The sequence below is a fragment of the Mandrillus leucophaeus genome, unplaced genomic scaffold, assembly GCF_000951045.1.
Source record: "Mandrillus leucophaeus isolate KB7577 unplaced genomic scaffold, Mleu.le_1.0 Scaffold118, whole genome shotgun sequence".
Classification (NCBI taxonomy): Eukaryota; Metazoa; Chordata; class Mammalia; order Primates; family Cercopithecidae; genus Mandrillus; species Mandrillus leucophaeus.
In genome coordinates this window covers 3,572,935-3,594,246 of record NW_012100098.1, presented here as the reverse complement: position 1 = coordinate 3,594,246, position 21,312 = coordinate 3,572,935, and the positions used below count along the sequence as shown (strand labels likewise).

The 21,312-nt window shown below is 51.8% G+C and overlaps 3 protein-coding genes across 7 annotated transcripts in view; all 3 read left to right on the top strand.

The window, feature by feature from the left end:
• Nucleotides 1–8,450, top strand: part of SMARCD1 (SWI/SNF related, matrix associated, actin dependent regulator of chromatin, subfamily d, member 1) — a 15,588-nt gene extending 7,138 nt beyond the window's left edge. The window contains exons 10-13 of one of the 2 annotated variants that reach the window (XM_011964604.1): nt 2,182–2,317; nt 4,596–4,718; nt 6,445–6,546; nt 6,677–8,450. In XM_011964604.1, the coding sequence (XP_011819994.1) occupies nt 2,182–2,317; nt 4,596–4,718; nt 6,445–6,546; nt 6,677–6,730 (415 nt within the window). In that variant the 3' untranslated portion in view covers nt 6,731–8,450. The remainder of the gene's footprint in view (nt 1–2,181; nt 2,318–4,595; nt 4,719–6,444; nt 6,547–6,676) is intronic. The other variant, XM_011964615.1, reaches the window with a different exon arrangement.
• Nucleotides 8,451–11,439: 2,989 nt separating this feature from the next.
• GPD1 (glycerol-3-phosphate dehydrogenase 1 (soluble)) lies at nt 11,440–18,934 on the top strand. 2 transcript variants are annotated; one of them, XM_011964520.1, is made up of 8 exons: nt 11,440–11,707; nt 12,187–12,364; nt 13,226–13,297; nt 13,893–14,031; nt 14,408–14,520; nt 15,163–15,396; nt 15,618–15,724; nt 17,041–18,934. In XM_011964520.1, the coding sequence occupies exons 1-8, from the start codon at nt 11,667–11,669 to the stop codon at nt 17,135–17,137; spliced, it is 981 nt and encodes a 326-aa protein (XP_011819910.1). In that variant the 5' UTR covers nt 11,440–11,666; the 3' UTR covers nt 17,138–18,934. The 2 variants fall into 2 exon arrangements, with proteins under 2 accessions (XP_011819910.1, XP_011819901.1); XM_011964511.1 differs by having other exon boundaries at nt 13,157–13,297.
• The window catches only part of LOC105527987 (cytochrome c oxidase assembly protein COX14), a 13,645-nt gene continuing 8,816 nt past the window's right edge, over nt 16,484–21,312 (top strand). Inside the window, exon 1 of one of the 3 annotated variants that reach the window (XM_011964549.1) lies at nt 16,484–16,532. The gene's annotated coding sequence lies outside the window, so the exon portion shown is untranslated. Of the gene's footprint in view, nt 16,533–19,376; nt 20,128–21,312 lie in introns of those variants that run through there. The other 2 variants (XM_011964534.1, XM_011964542.1) reach the window with 2 other exon arrangements.

Here is a 21,312-nt window from a genome sequence, read left to right as displayed (position 1 = left end):
AGGCTGGAGTGCAGCAGTGCAATCTCAGCTCACTGCAACCTCCACCTCCTGGGTTCAAGCGATTCTCCTGCCTCAGCCTCCTGAGTAGCTGGGATTACAGCATGCCAGTACGCTCAGCTGATTTTTTGTATTTGAGTAGAGATGGCGTTTCACAATGTTGGCCAGGATGGTCTCGATCTCCTAACTCTGTGATCCACCTGCTTCAAGCCTCCCAAAGTGCTGGGATTACAGGCATGAGCCACCACGCCTGGTGGGCTTTGTTTTTCTTTTGACCCTGAACCTACAAGATGACAGAGAGGGAGGGGGGAGAAAAAGAAGAAAGATAAGACCCTGAACCATTACTTACGCAGTAGTAACTCCTCAACCTATAAATTAGGTCAGTAGAAGTTGGTCTGTCCTGTATTCCTATGCTTAAAGTTAGACCACTTTTAATTTTGTGTTTGACTTTATTTTTGGGGTCAATTTTAGTTTAAAAGGGAGAAAGCCAGGCACAGTGGCACGTTCCTGTAGACCCAGCTACTCCAGAGGCTAAGGTGGGTAGATATTTGAGTCCTGGAGTTCGAGTCCGGCCTGGGCAACATAGCAAAATCCTGTCTCTGAAACAATGAAAAAAAGTTTGTTTGGTCAGGTGCAGTGGCTCACGTCTGTAATTCCAGCACTTCGGGAGGCCAAGGCGGGCGGATCACAAGGTCAGGAGTTCAAGACCAGTCTGGCCAATATGGTGAAACCCCATCTCTACTAAAAATACAAAAATTAGGTGGGTGTGGTGGTGGGCACCTGTAGTCCCAGCTACTTGGGAGGCTGAGGAAGGAGAATCGCTTGAACCTGGGAGGCAGACATTGCAGTGAGCCGAGATTGTGCCACTGCACTCCAGCCTGGGCAACAGAGCGAGACTCCATCTTTAAAAAAAAAAAAAGCTTCGTTTGTTTAAACATATATAGAGTCTCGCTCTGCCAGACTGGAATGCAGTGGCGTGATCTTTGCTCACTGTAACCGCTGCCTCCCAGGTTCAAGCAATTCTTGTGCCTCAGCCTCCCAAGTAGTTGTCATTACAGGCATGCGCCACTTTTTGTATTTTTAGTAGAGATGGAGTTTCACCATGTTGGCCACACTGGTGTTGAATTCCTGGCCTTGAGTGATCTGCCCGTGTTGGCCTCCCAGAGTGCTGGGGTTACAGGCGTGAGCCACCACACTTGGCCAAAAAAGTTTTAAAAATTATTATTATTATTATTATTATTTTTTGAGACAGAGTCTCTCTCTGTTGCCCAGGCTGGAATGCAGTGGTGTAATCATGGCTCACTGCATCCTCGACCTCCTGGGCTCAAGTGATCCTCCCACCTCAGCCTTCTGAGTAGCTGGGATCACAGACGTGTGCCACCTAGCCCAGGAATTATTTTGATATTTTTTGTAGAACCTGGGGTCTTACTGTGTAGTATAGGCTGGTCTCAAACTCGTGGGCTCAAGCAGTCCTCTTACTTCAGCCTCCCAAAGTGTTAGGATTACAGGCATGAGCCACCATGGCTCGCCAAATTTTTTTTTTTTTTTGAGACCGTCTCACTCTGTCACCCAGGCTGAAGTGTAGTGGCATGAACTTGGCTCACTATAACCTCTGCTTCCCAGGTTCAAGAGATTCTCCTGCCTCAGCTTCCCCAGTAGCTGGGATTACAGGCATAAGTTACCATGTCTGGCTAATTTTTAGTAAAAATGGGGTTTCACCATGTTCCTGACCTCAGGTGATCGCCCACCTTGGCCTCCCAAAGTGCTGGGATTACAGGCGTAAGCTACCATGCCTGGCTGCCAAAAATTTTTTTTAAAGGGAGAAAGATATATAGGAGACTGTAGCAGTGATTTCCTTTGGAGAGGAAGGAACTACTTTTCACAGGATACCTTTTGTACTGCTTGAATTTTTACCATTGACTTTTTAAATAAATAACGTTATTGAAGTATAATTTATATATAACAGAGTATACCAATTGAAAGTGTAGTCTGAAGATTTTTGCCAGATCTGTACACCATGTAGCTGCCACAATAAAGTATAGAACATTTCTGTCACACCCAGAAGTTCTTGGGCCCTTTTGCAATTAGCCCCTTTTCTCTTCATCCTGGGTCATCTTTTTGACCCTGTGTAATTAGGTCTTAGGGGACAAGCTCTTTACCAGGCCCCTTTGGTTTCCTGTCCAGTGTTGACCCGAATGATCAGAAAAAGACAGCTTGTTATGACATTGATGTTGAAGTGGATGACACCTTGAAGACCCAGATGAATTCTTTTCTGCTGTCCACTGCCAGCCAACAGGAGATTGCTACTCTAGACAACAAGGTAGGGGTCTGTGCCCTGGACGGTTGGGTACCACCAGCCCCTATCACAGCTTCAAGGCCTCCTTTTGATTTTTAGTGTTCATTCAAAATATGGCGACACCCAGTATATGTCAGGTACTGTGCTTGGTGCTGGTTTGAGCCAGACTCAAATGAATTCTGATTGTGGGGATACTCTCAATAGTGCTGAGCCTCAGTTTCTGATTTGTGGAATAGAGACCATGGTACCTTTTTTTTTTTTTCTTTTTTCTTTTCAGGAGTCTCACTCTCTCGCCCAGGCTGGAGTGCAGTGGTGCAATCCTGCCTCACGGCAACCTCCACTTCTGGGTTCAAGCGATTCTCCTGCCTCAGCCTCCCAAGTAGCTGGGATTACAGGCACCCACCTTCACACCTGGCTAATTTTTGTATTTTTAGTAGAGACAGGGTTTCGCCATGTTGGCCAGGCTGGTCTCTAACTCCTGACCTCAAGTGATCTGCCCGCCTCGGCCTCCCAAAGTATTGGGATTACAAGCGTGAGCCACCATGCCCAGCCCATAGTACCTATTTTAATCAGGTTGCTATGACAATTAAATGAGGGAGTATATGTAAAGACTTGAGTCTGTATCTGGCACATAAAAACAACAAATGGTAACTTCTGCTACTATTATTGTTATCTGGATTGTTATTATTAGACACAGTCCTTGCAAATAAAGCCAAAAGTGCTTTGGGAACACGAAGGAAAAAGGGAGGCTTTGCTGGAAGAGTTGATGCCCCAACTAAATCTTTTTTTTTTTTTTTTTTTTTTTTTTTTTTTGAGACGGAGTCTTGCTCTGTCGCTTAGGCTGGAGTGCAATGGCGTGATCTTGGCTCACTGCAACCTCCGTCTCCTGGGTTCAAGTGATTCTCCTGTCTCAGCCTCCTGAGTAGCTGGGACTACAGGTGCCCGCCACCACGCCCGGCTAATTTTTGAATTTTTAGTAGAGACGGGGTTTCACCATATTAGTCAGACTGGTCTTGAACTCCTGACCTCAGGTGATCCACCCGCTTCGGCCTCCCAAAGTGCTGGTATCACAGGTGTGAGCCACCGCGCCCAGCCCTAATGAAATCTTGAAGGACAAAGTAGGTGTTAATGAAAGGGCAAAAAGGATAGTGGTGCTCGGGGTATAGGAGGCAGAAGACATTCCAGAAAGAGGGAACAGGGCATGTAAAGATCCAGAGAGGAGAGAGCGAGCCTGGTGTCTTAAAGAAGTACCAGCCATTTAGTGTGCTAGATACAGCATAGAGTGCCAGGGATGGGATGTTTTGGGAAGGAAAGCTAGATGGGGAGCCAGATGCCTAATCATGAAGAACCTTTGATTCAGGGAAGACTGGTTTATGTTTCATCCTGAAGACTGTGTTGAGAGATCATTACCAGTGGAGGGACTGATGCTATTTGTATGTAGAATCATCATTGCAGGAAGGTGGAGAATAATTTGTCAGAGGGCAGGGCTGGAGGCAGGAAGCCCAGTTAGGAGGCTGGTGCAGTAATCCATGTGAGACGTGTTCAGGCCCTACATTTACAGTCCCGACAGTCAGGGTGGAGATAAGTAGATTTGAGAGGTGTCAAAGTGCAATTGAAGGAATTTGGCCACTGTTGGGGTTAGAGTGAGGGGTGAATGAGAAGGAAATGTTATGATGCCTCCCAGGTCTCTAGCTTGGGTGGATAGTAGTATTTACTATGACTGGGAAGAGGGGAGGAGGAGGAGCAGGTATTGGAGAAAGGGTAGTGAATTTAATTTTAGAGATGTCAAGTTTAAGCAGTCAGATTGGTTGGAGTATAGAAAATAGACTCTGGGCTGCAGACTGGGGACTCATTACCCTGTCAGTGGTAGTGGAAGACATACAAGTCAAAGAAATTGCTGGGAGGAGTATGTAGAATGAGAAAAGAGTTGAGAACAAAACCCAGAGATGAGAGCTTATGAGACAGCCCCATATGTCAGTCCTTTTCTTCCTGAGAACACTTTTGGACCCATTTGGGCTGTGGAGTAAGTATTCATCATGTAGCTTTGCCCATAGTGGGCACTGAGGAGACCAAAAGGAAAACTTTCCTCACATGGGGTGTACAGAGAGACACAAACAAGGGCAAATTACCTGCTGAAAGAATGCCAAGGGTCGGAGCAGTTGGAACTTTATATGATGGTACCAGCTGTGGGCAGCACTGTGACTAGGTTGGGAGTGGCATGTGGAATTGTCAGGCACCACCTGCCATTTAACTTCTCATTTTTCTAGTTTGAAAATGGTATGGGCTTCGTTCTTCCTTTCAGATCCATGAGACAATAGAAACCATCAACCAGCTGAAGACTCAGCGGGAGTTCATGCTGAGCTTTGCCAGAGACCCTCAGGGTTTCATCAATGACTGGCTTCAGTCCCAGTGCAGGGACCTCAAGGTAAAGAACCTAGGAGAGGTCTGAAGGGACTTAGGTCAGCGAGGCACACACCTGCTTTATTTATGTAGCAGCTGGTAGAAGACCCAGAGGAAGGAGTAAGGGGCCAGATTTTTCTTTAGCATGTTCCAGGGTCCATTTTGCAGTTAAGCAGGGAAATGGGGGCAGACCCATCACGTGTTGATTTAGTACTTACTTTGTCTGTCACTGTGCTTCATCTTGTCAGGGATACAGAGTGGAAGACCTGATCTCTGCTTTCAAAGCAGCCTACATTCTGTCTGAAGAAACTAGGCTAGTATAGCCGGGCACGGTGGCTCACACCTGTAATCCCAGCACTTTGGGAGGCTGAGGCCGACAGAGCGCTTGAAGTCAGGAGTTTGAGACGAGCCTGGCCAACATGGTGAAACCCTGTCTCCACTAAAAATACAAAAATTTAGCCGGGCGTGGTAGTGTGCACCTGTAATCCCAGCTACTTGGGAGGCTGAGGCAGGAGAATCACTTGAACCCAGGAAGCAGAGGTTGCAGTGAGCCAAGATCGTGCCACTGCACTCCAGCCTGGGTGACAGAGCGAGACTCCGTCTCAAAAAAAAAGAGAAACTAGGCTAGTGTGATACAAAGTAGTAAACGATATAAGACATTATCAGGCCAGGCGTGGTGGCTTACGCCTGTAATCCCAGTACTTTGGGAGGCTGAGGAGGGCAGATCACCTGAGGTCAGGAGTTTGAGACTAGCCTGGCCAACACAGTGAAAACCCATCTCTACTAAAATACAAAAATCAGCCAGACATGGTGGCAGGTGCCTGTAATCCCAGTTACCCAGGAGGCTGAGGCAGGAGAATCGCTTGAACCCGGGAGACGGAGGCTGCAGTGAGCCGAGATCGCGCCACTGCACTCCAGCCTGGCTGACAGAGTAAGACTCCATCTCAAAAAAAAAAAGACATTATCAGACTGACCAGGATCAATAAGGTAATTCAGAGAAGGGAGATCAGTGAAACTAGAATCTCTGGGGAAGGCTTCATGGAAAATTTGGGATTTGAAGACATTTCTCAGAAAGGGGAGCACAGTAAGCTCAGTCTAGTAGATAGGAATGGGCACAGAGTATGAACCCATCAGTTCTCACCCCTCCTGTGCTGACTGTGACTAGTTAGGCTGAGCAGAGGAGCAAGGGAAAAGGGATGCCAGGAAAGATCCCTGAACAAGGCAATGACTTGTTGATTGCAGAGGTGACTGGGTGTTGTATCAGTTTGCTGAGGCTGCTGTAGCAAACTACCACAAACTACCACAAACTGGGCAGTTTTAAACAACAGGTTTGTCTCACAGTTGTGGAGGCTGGAAGTCCAAAATTAGTGTGGGCAGTGCTGCTTCCTTCCGTGAGCTGGGAGGGAGACTCTGTTCTGTGCATCTCTCAGCTTCTGGTACCGCAGGTGTTCCTTGGCTTGTAGGTGGTGGTTTCTGTGTGACTTAACGTCATCTTCCTTCTGTACGTGTCTGTCTCCGTGTCCAAATTTCCCCTCTTTATAAGGGAACCTACCAGTCATATTAGGGGGTACCCTAGTGACCTCATCTTAACTTGATCATCTGCAGAGACCCTATTTCCAAATAAGGTCATTCACAGGTACTAGGGGGTTAGACTTCAACATTTTGGGGGAGGATACCATTTACGCAATAGTGGGTGTGAAGGAAGGAAACAAGCCTTTTCTCTCTCTTCCCTCTCCCTGCATCTCCCTCAGACAATGACTGATGTGGTGGGTAACCCAGAGGAGGAGCGCCGAGCTGAGTTCTACTTCCAGCCCTGGGCTCAGGAGGCTGTGTGCCGATACTTCTACTCCAAGGTAAGTACATGGGGTGCATGGGGAAATTGATAAAAGGCACAGGGTTTTCACCCCTGATAGGGGTCAGTGGTGTTAGACACAAACTTCTGGTTTGTCTCATCTTCTACTCCCGTCACTATTTTCTCCTTAGGTGCAGCAGAGACGACAAGAATTAGAGCAAGCCCTGGGAATCCGGAATACATAGGGCGTCTCCCACAGCCCTGATTCGGCTGCACCAATTCTCGATTTGGGCCCTGTGCTGCCTGCCTCATAGCACCTGCCTTGGTCTTGCTTGGGGCGTTCCAGGGGATGCTGTTGGTTCAAGGACAACACCAGAATGAAGAGGGTCTCACATTTCTGTCTCATAAGACACCTGTTACCCTCTTCTTTCACCCCATCCCTTCCCACCCCCAGCTTCCCTTTGACCCACAAAGTTCCCATGTGCCTCTACCCTCCCCTGGTCTACATAGGACCTCTAGATAGTGTTAGAGAGAGAACCTGTAGTGGTAATGAGTGCTTGGAATGGATTGGGCCTAAGGCCAGGTGGTCTTCAAGGGGACCAGCTACACTGATCCTGCCCTTCAGAGACCCAGGAGTTGGGAGCTTTAGCTCCTTCTCCAAGACTCAGGCCTGGGGGCACTCTATAAGCTAGTTGATCTTGGCTCTCCTGATAACAGAATCCAATTTCCTTCCTTCCCTCCACAGGTTTGGAACAAACTCTCCCTTCACTTGTTGCCCCATAGCACTAAAGAAACCCTGGTTCTTGGGCTCCACTGAGCCCCAGGTCAGTCCCCAGCCCTCTGGATTGGCCTGCTCTCTCAGTGCTTCTCTCACTCCTTAGTGGGGGTCCACATCAGTATTGGAGTTTGTTCTTTAACTGTTGCTCTCTCCCAGACACTCCCTGTGGCTGCCCTTTGTAATTCCCTCAGATCTGTCCTAACCCTGGGCATTGGGTGGGGAAATCTTGCCTTTCCCTTTCACAGCCCCAGGGATCTCATCTGGGGAACTGTCATTGCCAGCAGAGGCTGTTCCTTCCTGCTGCTGTTTGGAGATGTGATTCATTCACTCCACCCTGCCTCCCCATCCCTTAATGGAGAAACAGGCCTAAAACCAAACGGGTAAAAAGCCCTGGGCCATCCCTGTCTTCCTGTCCCTTGTCTGCCCAGTTGACACCTACTGGTGACTTCTAGGGCACTGAGGAGTGAAAGCGCCTAGGGCTGGAGAATAGCGCTGAGTTGGGTTTGTGACTCTTCCCTCTCCCTGCCTCACAGGATTGTGACTCCCCAGCCCCTGCCCTCAAAGCTTCAGACCCCTCAGGTAGCAGCAGGACCTTGTGATCTTGGCCCCTTGGAACTGAGATGGTTTTTGCATCTTTCCAGGAGAGCCTCACATTCTTCTTCCAGGTTGTATTACCCCCGAGTTAGCATATCCCAGGCTCGCAGACTCAACACAGCAAGGGTGGGAGACAGCTGGGCACAGAGGGGGAATTCCGTTCAGCATGGGCTCTAAACCCACAGAACTGACAAAGCCCCTGCTTCCCCACCCCCTCCTCAGGCTCCTGCGAGCACACCCCCACCCTCAAATCCCTGCCTGTTCTACACTGGGGACAGCAGAGTTTTCTCCCCATCTTCTCCTTCCTGCCATTTTCCCTCCCTTGAAAGGTTGACACTGGACAACCTTGGGGCAGCTGAGCCCTGGCCCGCCTCCTGGCTGGAACCATGAGAAGGAAGCTCAGTACTTCCATAGTGTCCCTGTTGATAACTGTTTTTATTAACTGAATTATGTTTTTTTCATGGACCAAAATTTTTTTTGTACTGTCCCCTTATTGATGTTACCCAGTTTTAATAAAAGAATCTTCTGAAGGTTGGGTCCTCTTACCTACTGAGAGAGCTCTTCCCTGAGCTCTTCTTCCTTCAGTACCATTAGCCATGCTCGTAGTGTTTGTTCATTTTATTTGACAAGTATTTATTGAGCACCTGCTGTGTGCTAGTTGTGATGCTAGACACGGGAGATAAAGTGGAAAATGAGATTTCTACTTTTGTGGACCACAGGGTCTTACCTTAAGAGATTGGTGTCTGCCCCAGTGGTCCAAGCAGACTAGTTGCTGGTTGGGATTATTGGGTTTCACCACTGGATCTTAGGAGCCCTTTCCCGACTTTCCTTGTTACGCAGGTACTAACAGGTCAGTGGCAGTCATCTTCCTCCTTGTCCATCTGAGCTCCCCAGAGCACCTATTGGCTGGAGTGAGCCATAGATGCCCATGATCCCCTTACGTTTGACAAACCTAAGCCTTTGGAGGAGTTTCACTTCTTCCCCCAGGGCTTCTGTCTAGATGTGGGCAGGAACTGGACAACCAAAGACATTTTTGCTTTTTGTGCCTGCTACTCTAATGTTTAAGGTTCCACTTTCATGGTTCAAGTAAGAGTTCAGTTTTGTGTTTTGAGACGGAGTTTTGCTCTTGTTGCCCAGGCTGGAGTGCAATGGCGCGTTCTTGGCTCACTACAACCTCCGCCTCCCAGGTTCAAGTGATTCTTCTGCCTCAGCTTCCCAAGTAGCTGGGATTACAGGCACACACCACCATGCCCGGCTAATTTTGTATTTTTAGTAGAGATGGGGTTTCTCCATGTTGATCAGACTGGTCTCAAAACTCCCAACCTCAGGTGATCTGCCTGCCTCGGCCTCCCAAAGTGCTGGGATTACAGGCATGAGCCACCGCGCCCAGGTAAGAGTTCAGTTCTTAAGAGCACCATGGAAGTTCTGTGTTGTCATCCTCATACTGTAGACAACTAGCCCCTCCTTGGCAGAGTTTGGAAGACAGCTCAGGAGAGATTCTCATTAGCAATCACTTGAAACTCGCCTGCAGTTCTACCTGCTTCCCACTTGGGGGCTCATGACTTTTTCCTTTGTCATTATGCAAGAATGGGGTTTGGAATATAGGATCAGAGTGCAACCACTTTCCAAAGTTGTAGTTTAAAAATTATCCTTTGCATCTTTGGATGGGAACATTCTAGCATTGCCTGTTCAATATATGTAATCAAACCCACCAAAAAATCCAACCACTGTTCCTTCTCCGGAACTTGGGGTTTATCAGACTTGAGAAGGGAAAGCAGAGAGGAGTGGTTGGGCCGATAACTAGGAGTGGGGAAAATTGATGTCAAGGACATTGAAATGGCATCTGTTTTTACCCAGGCTAATTACATGTGTAATGAATGGCTGATGAACCATTATTAATTTCAACCAAATAATCTACAGTTTGCTCTTGGGAAAAGAGCTCTAGTGATACAGATAACTTCCTGTGATGAGCCAGTTCTGAATCTCTGCACCCTCTTTATTCCCATGTAAATGAGCACATTCTTAGTCTCTACACTACCTAAAATGATTGTAGGGGCAAAATGAGAGAGGGAAGCATTTAGGCAAAAACAAGGGGGTTATTTTATGCATAAACATCCATTCTTTGGGGCTCTCATCATTTGTGCCAGGGACAGAAGCATCCTTTCTCTTCCATCACCCGTAATCAGTGCTCCCAGCTGGCAGCCTGGCACTGGAGCCTTCATCTCAGTGCCAGTGCAATAAAGGAGTGGTCTGTGGGAGGCTGTCTCCGTATTAGGTATAACATTGTGCAAAGAAAAACAGCCAACTACTGATTTCATGTCCGTTTCCCTATGGGAACTCACTGGCCATGGAAGGAGAATATGGTTGGTTTTTCCTGGGCAGTCCCTGGAACTTAGAAAGCCATTTCTTCCCAGTCTTGACCTCCTGCCTGCTTACCCCTACCCACAAGTTGTGCCCAGACTTCCCTCTAGCCCAGTGCTTGTTACCAGTTGCTGGCCAGCAGCAGCCCAGGGGGATGGCAACACCCACCTAAATGTCTGCCAAGCCAGGAGGACAGCACGTGAGCACATGGTGGTGTCTGCCCTCTAGGCCAAGGTGCACAGTGTTAGGAGCCTCTTGCTCCACTCTCCAGATCAGCCTGGAAACCAGAGCTTCCCTCGTCTTAGACAAACAGATGGCTGTGGGCGATACAGAGCCCTGAACTGCTGACTATGTTCCTTCCATCTCGCCCTTCCCCAAAAAACATATACCAAACTTACCCCCAGTGACGGCATCTGAGACCACAAAGCCCCACGGACACAGCTGCCCCGGGTCCTGCCTCCCTTCCCCTTTTCTGGCCTCTGCAGACTAGCCATTCACCTGAGGAAGCCCCTGGGGCAGTACCTTGGAAATCCCTGAGAGGAGGAGTTGAAGGAGGCTCAAAGCCTCTCAAGGACAGTGTGCACTCTGCCTGCCTCCTATTCTTTCCTGTCCTCTTAAGCCCACAGTCTACAACAAAATTGTGTGCCGCAATTCTCAGAGCCCTCTAACTTTGACCTTTCCCACTTTCCCTAGAACACATTTTTGGGTGGGGATCATGTGAGGTGAGAGGCCCATGGATGAGTCCCCAAGATGACCTCTGTGAGTGACCAAGACAACCTTGTCTTTTGAGGCTCCTGGAGCCTCATCCTCTTTTGAGCTGAGCTGTCCTCAAAACAGGCCCTTACCTCTTAATGTGGCCTCATCTTTAGAGGCGGGAAGTGGGCCCACATCCCCCACCTCAGCCCTGCAGTGCAGCTAGCGTGGGCCTGCTAGAGGACAGAATTGTGGAACAGGGTCCTGCGAGGGTATGTGGCAGGGTGTGGGATAGGGAGTCATGGAGGAGCCTACCTCTGAAAGGCATTCCCCTAGCTGCTACTGAAGCTAAATACAATTTATTTTATGCTAGGAGACAGAAGGGAGTGAGGGAGACCAGTCACCTGCTCCTTATCTGGGCTATTTTCTTGGCAGACCTCAAAATGAGACCATGGTGGGGAGGGGGTGGGAAGCTGGGCTGGGACCAAGGGAAGAAGCTTGCCAGCACTGTCAGCCGATGAGCCCAGGAGGAAAAGCAGGGCCTAGTCTCTGCCCCATTCCTGTTCCCCACCTGTCTGTACCGTCTCTCCTTTCCCTGGCTCTGCCAGACTCTATCTCCCTGGGCGCCAGCCTCCCCACCCACCCCTGGAGGGCGGGGCTTGGCTGCACCCACGTGTGGTGGAGTTAAATGCTCCTAGCCGGCAGAGGAGCTAGGGAGTGTGGCACTGAGCCGGCTCAGGCAGAGACGCGGCACCATGGCTAGCAAGAAAGTCTGCATTGTAGGCTCCGGGAACTGGTAAGCGGCTCTGTCAAGCGATATGGGGGAAGGGTAGGCCCCCCAGGACAGAGGTGGGTAGGAGGCAGAATGGGTGGGAAAAGCCCTCAGGTTCCTGTTCAGCCCCTGCTGCTATCTTCTATCACAGCAGCACAGGACAGAGGGTGCCCGGCCCTCTCCTGGCCCCCGCCCGCCTGGGCAGCTGCACCTGTTCACCATGGGAAGGCGTCTCCAGAGCGCTCCGTGTGAAGAGCTGCTTGAGTTTGGGGGTGGGAAGATGGGAAGGGGGGCTCCCTTCTCTAGTAGCAAAGGGTGAGGAGACTGAGTCTCCCTTCTACTGCCAGGTCACTGGGGACATGTTTGACATGGGAGTGGAGGTGATAAGGAAGGTAGGGGTGAACAGCCTAGGGGGCTGCTGTGAGATCCTGAGGTGGGACGCTGCCCCAACTCTTGCCACTGTTCCCTCCTCCTGTACTTTCCTGGGCTCCCCCTCCTGCCAGGGGCTCAGCCATCGCCAAGATCGTGGGTGGCAATGCAGCCCAGCTGGCACAGTTTGACCCACGGGTGACCATGTGGGTGTTTGAGGAAGACATTGGAGGCAAAAAGCTGACTGAGATCATCAACACGCAGCATGAGAATGTCAAATACCTGCCAGGGCACAAGCTGCCCCCAAATGTGGTGAGCCCCAACACCCTGCAAGGAACGGGGAGAGGAAGGGAGGGCCAGGAGTCGGAGCCGACCTTACTCAACAGGTGTCTCCTGCTGAGGGGGCCACTTCAGGTGTGGCAGGACTTGGGAAGGTCTCAGAAGGGCTGCTCTGGGCCCTTTCCTGAGGACTGAGGAGAACCTGTGCTTTCCCCTCACAGGCTGCCAGGCGGGTGGATGGGGAAGGGATGGGAGAACAAGTTGGTCTCCATGGCAGCCAAAGACTGGGCTCCCAGACTTGGGGTCCGGTAGTGCCTGCCTCAGGCACTAATCCTGTTACTCATTCACTGAGTGATTAGCCGACTTGGAGGCTGCTCCTTGGACTTACGGTCTTTGGTCAAACCCACGTGGTTCTCCCCACCTGGAAAGGGGAAGCAGGGAAGAGAGCAGAAAAGCTGAGGCTCCCACTTCCAGCTGGGGTCCCTGAGGAGCTGGGTGATGAAATCTTATTTGAGCTCTTTCTTCTGCCAAGCCCAGTTTGCTTTTGGCCTCCCGCACTGTCCCATAGCCAAGGGATAGGAGAGTGCTGGGATGAGGTTTCCAGGAGTCCTCAAGAGCCCAGGACAGCTGGAGGGAGAGAGCGTGGTGGCTGGGGGGAGGGAGTAGAGTGTCATTCCTCCAAGTTCAGTCCTTCTAGATTCAGTCTCAAACAAGCCTTCCTGCCCCCTACCAGCCTCACTCTTTGGCTCCCAGATCTCCTGAATGGGGTTCCACAGTGGCTAGGGGAGGTCTGCCAGGCCCGCGAGCACTTGGTCACTCCCACAGGTGGCTGTCCCAGATGTGGTCCAGGCTGCAGCAGATGCTGACATCCTGATCTTTGTGGTGCCCCATCAGTTCATCCGCAAGATCTGTGACCAGCTCAAGGGCCACCTGAAGGCAAACACCATTGGCATGTCTCTTATTAAGGTGCCAGGGACACCTTCATGTGGATGGGGGAGGGTGCGGCTCACCGTTGTGGGGTTCAGGGTGGGTGAAGCAAGAACAGAAATGGCAGACGGAGGTCAAGAGTTTGCCGGAGAAGAGAGGAAGTTGACTCTGGAGAGGCTTAGGAAAGCAGTGAGGTGCTGGGGGTCACTGGAAGGGAGGCTGAAGGGAGGAGACAAGAGATTGGTTTGGAGGTCCTGTCTCTCAGGGAGTTTGGGAGGTGTAAAGGAATGCCTGGGGAATATGAGAAGCAGGCTGGTTTGAGAAGTGTGAAGAGTAGCTGGTTTGGAGCACTGACTGGTCACTGAATGGCAGTTTGTTAGGGCAGTCAGGCGAAGTTGCCTAGGGATGTGGAGGGGACCTGTTGCCTTGGAGAGATAGATTGGTTGAGGGTATGTGGCAGGGCAGTTTGTCACATGCTGTCTGGCCTCCTCACAGCAAACTTGAGCTAGGAATGGGGCAGGACCTGTGGGGAGGGACACAGATGAGCAATGGATTTGGAAAGGACAGAATTTCTGGGCGGAAGCCCGTAGATGGGCACAAAGGGCACCTGGCCTGAGCTCTATCCTGTGCTCAGGGGATAGACGAGGGCCCCAGTGGGCTGAAGCTCATCTCCGAAGTGATTGGGGAGCGCCTCGGCATCCCCATGAGTGTGCTGATGGGGGCCAACATTGCCAGCGAGGTGGCTGATGAGAAGTTCTGTGAGACAACCATTGGTGAGAGCCCCCTGCCACCCACATACACAGTGCATCTAGTTGCATCCCCTCCCCAAACTGCCCCAACCCCACTTAGCCATCTCTTTCCCATAAGGCAGAGAAAGGAAGATCCAAGCATCAGAGGTGAAGGAGGCTGGGACAGCCTCAGGGAAGGGGCTGCAGGGCCTGCTTAGGGAAGTACAGTGATGAGCCCTCCCTGAGAGCCGGTGCAGTGGCACAGCTGTGGTCCCAACTACTCAAGAGGCTGAGGCGAGAGGATCGCTTAAGCCCAGGAGTTTGAGTCTAGCCTGGGCAACAGAGAGAGAACCCCATCTCTATAAAATAAATATTTTTTACAGAGTCCTTCCCTCAAAGCCTTGCCCCCTCCTCACTTTAGGCTGCAAGGACCCGGCCCAGGGACAACTTCTGAAAGAGCTGATGCAGACACCCAATTTCCGTATCACAGTGGTGCAAGAGGTGGACACAGTAGAGATCTGTGGAGCCTTAAAGGTGAGAGGGGCACAGAGGCAGCTATGGGGTGAGGAGAAGGCCCCAAAGGAGGCCTAGCTGAGCTCTGCCTGCAGGCACTCCAGGCTCTCACTATTGAGCAGTGGTTCCCCTTTCCTACCATGTCCCATCCATACAGGAGGAGCTGCAGAAGCAAGGCCAGGGCCATTCAGGCCGGCTGATTGTTCATCATCAGACCGTGGACCCCCTTGCTCCTTTCCCACTTTAGCCCTGTGTGGGACTCCCTATCCTCTGGCTCCAGGAGGTGGTCTAGGGGACAAGGAGATGCCCGGGTTAATGGGAGACAAGACATCCATGACACCCAGACAGACAAATGGCCAGAACTATGAATCCTGGACAGCTGTTGACTTGAGGGCTATACAATGGAATGGTCATAGATGTGAAGGTCAATTAGAGAGAAGAGTGGTTTTCAGAAAATGTCCTCAAGGAGGGAGTATGGGGCAGGGCTTAAGAAAGGGGGTGCAGCAAGGGGGGAACCAAGAGGTGGAAGTAGCTTCTAAAAGCCCACACACCATACCTCACTTATGCAGTGGGTGTCCTGGCTGATGAAAAGAGCATGAGGGGGCGCCACATGGGGCCTACGGGAGGGGGTCTTTTCTCACCTATGACCTCCACTCCTTCAAGAATGTAGTGGCCGTGGGTGCTGGCTTCTGTGATGGCCTGGGCTTTGGCGACAACACCAAGGCGGCAGTGATCCGGCTGGGACTCATGGAGATGATAGCCTTCGCCAAGCTCTTCTGCAGTGGCCCTGTGTCCTCTGCCACCTTCTTGGAGAGCTGTGGTGTTGCTGACCTGATCACTACCTGTTATGGAGGGCGGAACCGGAAAGTGGCTGAGGCCTTTGCGCGTACAGGAAAGGTGGGCCCTGGGAGAAGGGAGAACAGAGCGGGGGCCCTGTAGGTATCCAGGTAGAGGTGCTTGGCAGGAGGCATCTCTGGAGCACAAACATTAAGACTGTTGTGAACATCCCCATCCCTCTTTTCCTCCCAAGACCCCACTCTCATCTGAGCTCGTCTCTCCACCCCCTACTGACAACTCTTCTCTCCCCTTTCCATCCACTCATCCTGTTTTCTGCACAGTCCATTGAGCAGCTGGAGAAAGAGATGCTGAATGGGCAGAAACTGCAGGGGCCCGAGACAGCCCGGGAGCTACATAGCATCCTCCAGCACAAGGGCCTGGTGGACAAGTAAGTGTTGGCCACAGCCCCACTGATTAAGGGAGCCACGGCCAGAAGTGCTCGCCCTGTTCATCATCTTCCTGAACCTGCCACAAATCTGTGAAGTGGACAGAGAGGGGAGTGTTACCTTATGTTTCAGAGTCCAGAGCTTGCAGAATCTGGCATGCCCACTGTCCCCCAGCTAGTTCACGGTATTTGAACTCCTTCCAGTCTAGTGCTCTTCACACTACATTACCTGGATCCCTTTGTGCCCCTCCTTCCTTGTCCTCTGCTCTGGGGTTGGAGCTCTGGGGCAGCAGGAATAAGCTTATCCCACTTCTGTCCATCACCCCCAGTTTGAGTCTCTCCCCCAAGGCCAACCCATCTGTTCCCTGAATCCTGTTCTGGGTGCTGAGGTGTAAGGAGAAGGATGGGCTCTGCTTCAAGGTGCTCCTTTTCAGAAAGACAGCGGGGGTGACTAGGCTGATCAGAGCAGAGCTGTGCTGGTCTGAGAAAGACTCCTAGAAGAAAAGAGTATGAAACAGGTTCAGAAGATCCACTCATGACTGGTCAGGGTAAAGTCTAGAAAAGGGAGCAGCTGGGCAAAAGGACAGGAAGAAGGAAATGGGTATTTATTGAGCACTTTTTCATCGTACCTAATTACATCTTTACATCTTTAGATACACAATCATATCTTCACTCCTTTGTTATACTGGCCCCATTTTACAGTCGGTGACACTGAGGCTCAGAGAGGTTAAGTGTGTTGCTCAAGGCTGGGCACGGTGGCTCACATCTGTAATCCCAGCACTTTGGGAGGCCAAGGTGGGTGGATCACGAGGTCAGGAGTTCGAGCTCAGCCTGACCAACATGGCGAAACCCCATCTCTACTAAAAGTACAAAAATTAGTCAGGCATGGTGGTGCGCGCCTGTAATCCCAGCTACTCAGGAGGCTGAGGCAGGAGAATCGCTTGAACCTGGGAGATGGAGGTTGCAGTGAGCTGAGATCACGCCACTGCACTCCAGCCTGGGTGACAGAGCAAGACTCTGTGTCAACAACAACAACAACAACAACAACAACAAAAGTGCATTGCCGAATTGGCACAAAAAATCCAAGCCAGAGAATCATGCAGGCCAGTTCTACACGGTAGGGAGCAGGGCAATCAGCAATCTGAGGTTAAACCCAGGGCTAGGAAGTTCACATTCTCAGCAGGTAGAAATTCAGAGCCAGCCTCCCTGAGCTCCAAGGTGGGAGGGCAGGGGACAGGAAGGTTAGGTAGTGAGTGGGGGTGGGGGTAGAGTGGACTAGGAGTGGGAGGCTAAGCTGAGCCTTTGCCTCTCCAATCTAGGTTTCCCTTGTTCATGGCTGTGTACAAGGTGTGCTACGAGGGCCAGCCAGTGGGTGAATTCATCCGCTGCCTGCAGAATCATCCAGAACATATGTGAGTAGGGCCAGGGCCCAGGCCAGGCCACTTCTTTACCCCAGTGGAGACGAGCAGAAGCCTGCGGTACCTAGTCACCAGGATCTCCAGGACTCCCAGGGAGCAGACTCTTTGCATCTTTTCACTGGAGGATAGGAGGCTATGGGGCCCAGCTACGCACCTGGAGATTCTGAACTGTCAAGCCTCTGGCAGCCTCTTGCCACCACATTTGCCAGAAATGCAGTTGCCCTGTCCCTCTCCTGATGTGGGGCTTTCTCCGTGTCCTCTGGGAGGGATGGAATCAAGCTCCAGCGCTGCCTGCTTGGCGGCGGGGGTGATGTATGAGGGGAAGGGTTGGGGGAGAGGGCAGCAGGGCAGGGGCTGCCAGTGGCTGTCTCACACAGACCAGGAATCCTGTCAAAGGGCTGAAGAAGTATCTCAGCCACAGGAGGGATGAGGCAAGGATTGTCAGGGAGGAGTCTGGGCTTCTGAGCTGATGCAGACCCCAGGGACCCCTTTGCTGACCTCTGCCAGTACCCACACAGCTTCAATGGATCTCAGTGTTTGTTAACAAAATACAAAGATCTCAAACAAACCCCTTCTAGCTTCTCCTAGCAACATCTGTGTCCTCAGAAACCTCTGGTCCTCCCCTTTCCCCCTCCCCCAGGCTGCCCTGGCACCCGAGTTGCTGCCATGCTGGCATCTCTAGCCCAGTGGCTTGACATTCTCCCCAGGGACTTCCCGGTTCCTAGTTCATTGCCAGCTCCTCCCCACTCTGTGTGACCTTTCCAAGCCTTCCCTCACCCTCCCCGCCAGCACCCTCTTTGGGGAGCAGGAACTTAATCTGCTGACAGAGCTATACCTTTCACAGCAGGCTCAGATCACTGGGCTCCCTGTGACCTTTGTATTCACCCAGCCTCCCTTCTCAGTAGTTCCAGCTGAGTGAGGTGTCAGCTGAGCCCCTCCTGTGCTATCTCCCCAGAGGACATCCCTGACTCCACCCTGTTCTTCCTCCCAAACCCTGCACCTCTTCCTCAGCTGCTCCAGACCGGTCAGGGTAACCAGCTAACCCATGCCTGGCATCTGGAAGCCAGCAGGCCAAAGGGTGGCCCAAAGGCTGATGAACGGTAGGGAAGGGTGAGCAGGTTCCTATGTTGGTGGGCACCAATATTCCAAGGGCAGCTCTCTGCTGAATGAGGGCCTTCTCATGAGGTACTGACCACACCAGCAACTCCGGAGCTAGGAAACTCAAGGAGGAGGAAGAAAATCAAAACCACCCTACTCCCTGGGGTGAGGGAAGAACAGGAGGGGAGGAGGAGGAGTGTGCTCTGCACTGGCCTTGCTCCAGGATGGGGTGGCAGCAGGGGAATGTCACAAGTCAGCAGCCTGGGCCTCTAGCTAGAAATAGTCCGGAGGGCCCGAGAGGCTCCCGCCCCGTCCAGCAGGGGTCTCGGCTTCCTGTGTGGAAGCACCTGGCACACTGGCTCTGGCCAGCATTATGCTAAAACCCTCTTACTCTCCAACGAACCACGGAGGCGGGCTCCTCTCTGCGCCTAGCCCTTGAGAATGCTGTCTTACCAGTGAAGGGTGGCGCTGCCCAGATCAGGCAGCAGGAGTGAGGGGCACAGTCACCCCAGGCCTGGCTGAGCCCAGGTCTGGACACTGAGTGTCCAGAGCTGCCTCCCCAGGAGGTTAAGGTGGGGGCAAAGGGGAAGCTTCAAACACTTTGCCTACTTTTGTTCACTACCCTAGTCCACTGTGACTCAGGTCTTCCCATCAGGCCTATTTGTCTACCCAATAAAGTGTGTTTTTTCCAGAAACAGGAAGAGTTGGGAGAGGGAGCTTCAGTGCATATGGCAGTGCGTGTGCTGGTGTGTATCATTGCACGTATGTTTCCCTTCTTACCGTAGGAAAAATGAAAAAATGAAATCCCTCCTCCATAATCGCAGCCACTCCAGGGGTCAGCGGCGGTGCCCACTCAGTCCCCTCCTCTCTCTCCCCTCTCCCGCCAGCTCCCCCTCCCGCCCTCGCCGCAAGCTGACCCCAGCCTTCCTGGCGCTTCTTAGGGGCTTTATCATGCCTCCTGAAAGAAGAGAGGTCACACACGGGGCAGAAACGTTAGACACTCATCCCTCGTGCCCATTCCTTGGTCACGGCCCAAGCTGCCGCATCCTTGGCGGTCCGGGCCTCGCGGTGCCCCTCGGATCCCTACCTGGACTCGGCCCACAGCCTGGCTCTAGGGGGCGCGCGGTTCACCTCCAGAGGGCCGGCTCCGAGAATCTACCCAGCTACTGGAGACGTCACCGCGTCGTAGGCTGAGGATTGGCTGACTCTGATTTAGCATCCTAAAACTTCCGGTTCCAGAGCTTGGCTCGTCAAAGACCCTCCCTCGAGGGAGCGCAACCACAGCCCCCAGAATTCAGTGGGCCTCTCCGAGACCACAGCGCGTCTGAGGATGCGTAGTAAGGATAACGGGCCCGGAAGCCGGAAGTTCAATGCCGGCCTTCAGCTGGACTGACGGCCGGCGCTGACTCCTGCCTTAGTGGGCGGAGTTGTGCCGCGTCTGATGCGCAGTTCCCTTTCTAGCGCTGCAAGCCGAATCCTAGAGGCTAACCCGGCAGGTGGGCGGGAGAAAGTCGGTTTCCGCACCAATAGCTGAGGCGTTCAGGGTTGTCCAGGGACGCTATCCTCACGTGTCTGGTTCCGAGTGCTGCGTTTGGCTGTGCTGGGAAGTTGAGTAGACAGTGGCCTCGAGACCCTGCCTGCCTGAGGAGGCCTCGGTTGGTCGCGAAGGAGCTGCAGCATCCAGGTACGCCGCCGGCGAGGGCCGAGCAGGGGCTGCCAGTCCCGCTGCCTGCGCGCCCACCTGAGTCAGCCTCCGCTTGCCGCGTCCTCCCATCCCCCAGTCTTCAGGCCTGGTGCCCTTGAATTCAGTCACCCGCGTCTGTTGTGTCGCGGACCGCGAGCCGCACTGCTTCCTGCCCAAGCCCAAGCCCAAACTCCTCGCAGCAGTAGGTCCGCCTTGCTAGAGCTCAGCACTAATCTTGTCAAACCTCGACTCCTGCCTGGACCCTCCACGCTCCGACTACTCCAAATGTCCCTTCCTTTATAGACCTCTGCGTCCTGATAAGTGGCTCTCCGGGGCACCCTTGGTGCATATCGGCTATCCAGCTCCACCTCTTGACCGCATTCACTTCCTGGAATGCTCTCCCTGCTCTTCTCCAGCCCGCCCTTCTAAAAAGACAGTTCCACTCCCACCCCGATTCCCACCCCTACCCTTTTCTGCTAAGTTTTCTCAAGCCCCCACCGTGTCTCTGAGCTCTTGTCTGAACTCTCACAGTGCCTCTCCCATCAGACCATAAGCTCCTGTATGACAGAAGCCATGTTCTTTTTAGCGGCCTCGGTAGCATTATGTATTGTATTGTATTGTATTTATTGTGTATTTTATTTTATTTATATCATACAGGGTCTTGCTTTGTCGCTCAGGCTGCATGTGTGCCCCACCAAGCCCGGGCAATTAAAAAAAAAAAAAAGATTTTTCTTTTTTAAAAAAGTTCTCGCTATGAGTGCAAGCCGTCGTCCTGCCTCGGCCTCCCAAAGTGTTGAGATTATCGGCGTGAGCGGCCGCACCAGGCCGATACTACTCTCTAAGTGCCGAATAAAAAGTAGATAAATGATGATGGATAGATACCCTAAAAGTCCTGAGTTGACCACTGTGCAATGTATGCATGTAACAAAATCGCACCTCTACCCATACATTTATACAAATTTTTAAAAACGGGCGAATCTAAGCCGAGATGATAGATGCATTTGAGGGAATGAGTTTTCCAGGGGAGAAACCTGAGTCTTGAGGTCCCCCTGTGTTTAGAAGGCAGAACAAGAGAAAAGCCATAACCCTTGCAAATTGCATCCCTAAGACATTTTCTGTAATGATTTTATGTTTTTTCCCATTTTTCTGAAACCTGCAGCCCAACCCTATCACTCCATAACGGAGACCAGTGTTTTGTGCTTTATTGAGAAAATGGATGCCCCTCAGATGAAAGTGTTCCTCTGCTAACCTCAAAAGTTTCCCTTACTTCCAAGATTAATCCTTCTACTCATGCATGTAACCTTCCTTCCTTCCTTCCTTCCTTCCTTCCTTCCTTCCTTCCTTCCTTCCTCCCTCCCTCCCTCCCTTCCTCCCTTCCTCCCTTCCTCCCT

What these genes read in the sequence shown, in the direction of transcription:
- GPD1 (XM_011964511.1), top strand. Translation starts at nt 11,667, where the DNA reads ATGGCTAGCAAGAAAGTCTGCATTGTAGGCTCCGGGAACTG. An exon ending in AGATCTGTGGAGCCTTAAAG is followed by an intron (nt 14,521 to 15,162) that starts GTGAGAGGGGCA and finishes CACTCCTTCAAG; the next exon opens with AATGTAGTGGCCGTGGGTGC. An exon ending in CACAAGGGCCTGGTGGACAA is followed by an intron (nt 15,725 to 17,040) that starts GTAAGTGTTGGC and finishes TCTCCAATCTAG; the next exon opens with GTTTCCCTTGTTCATGGCTG.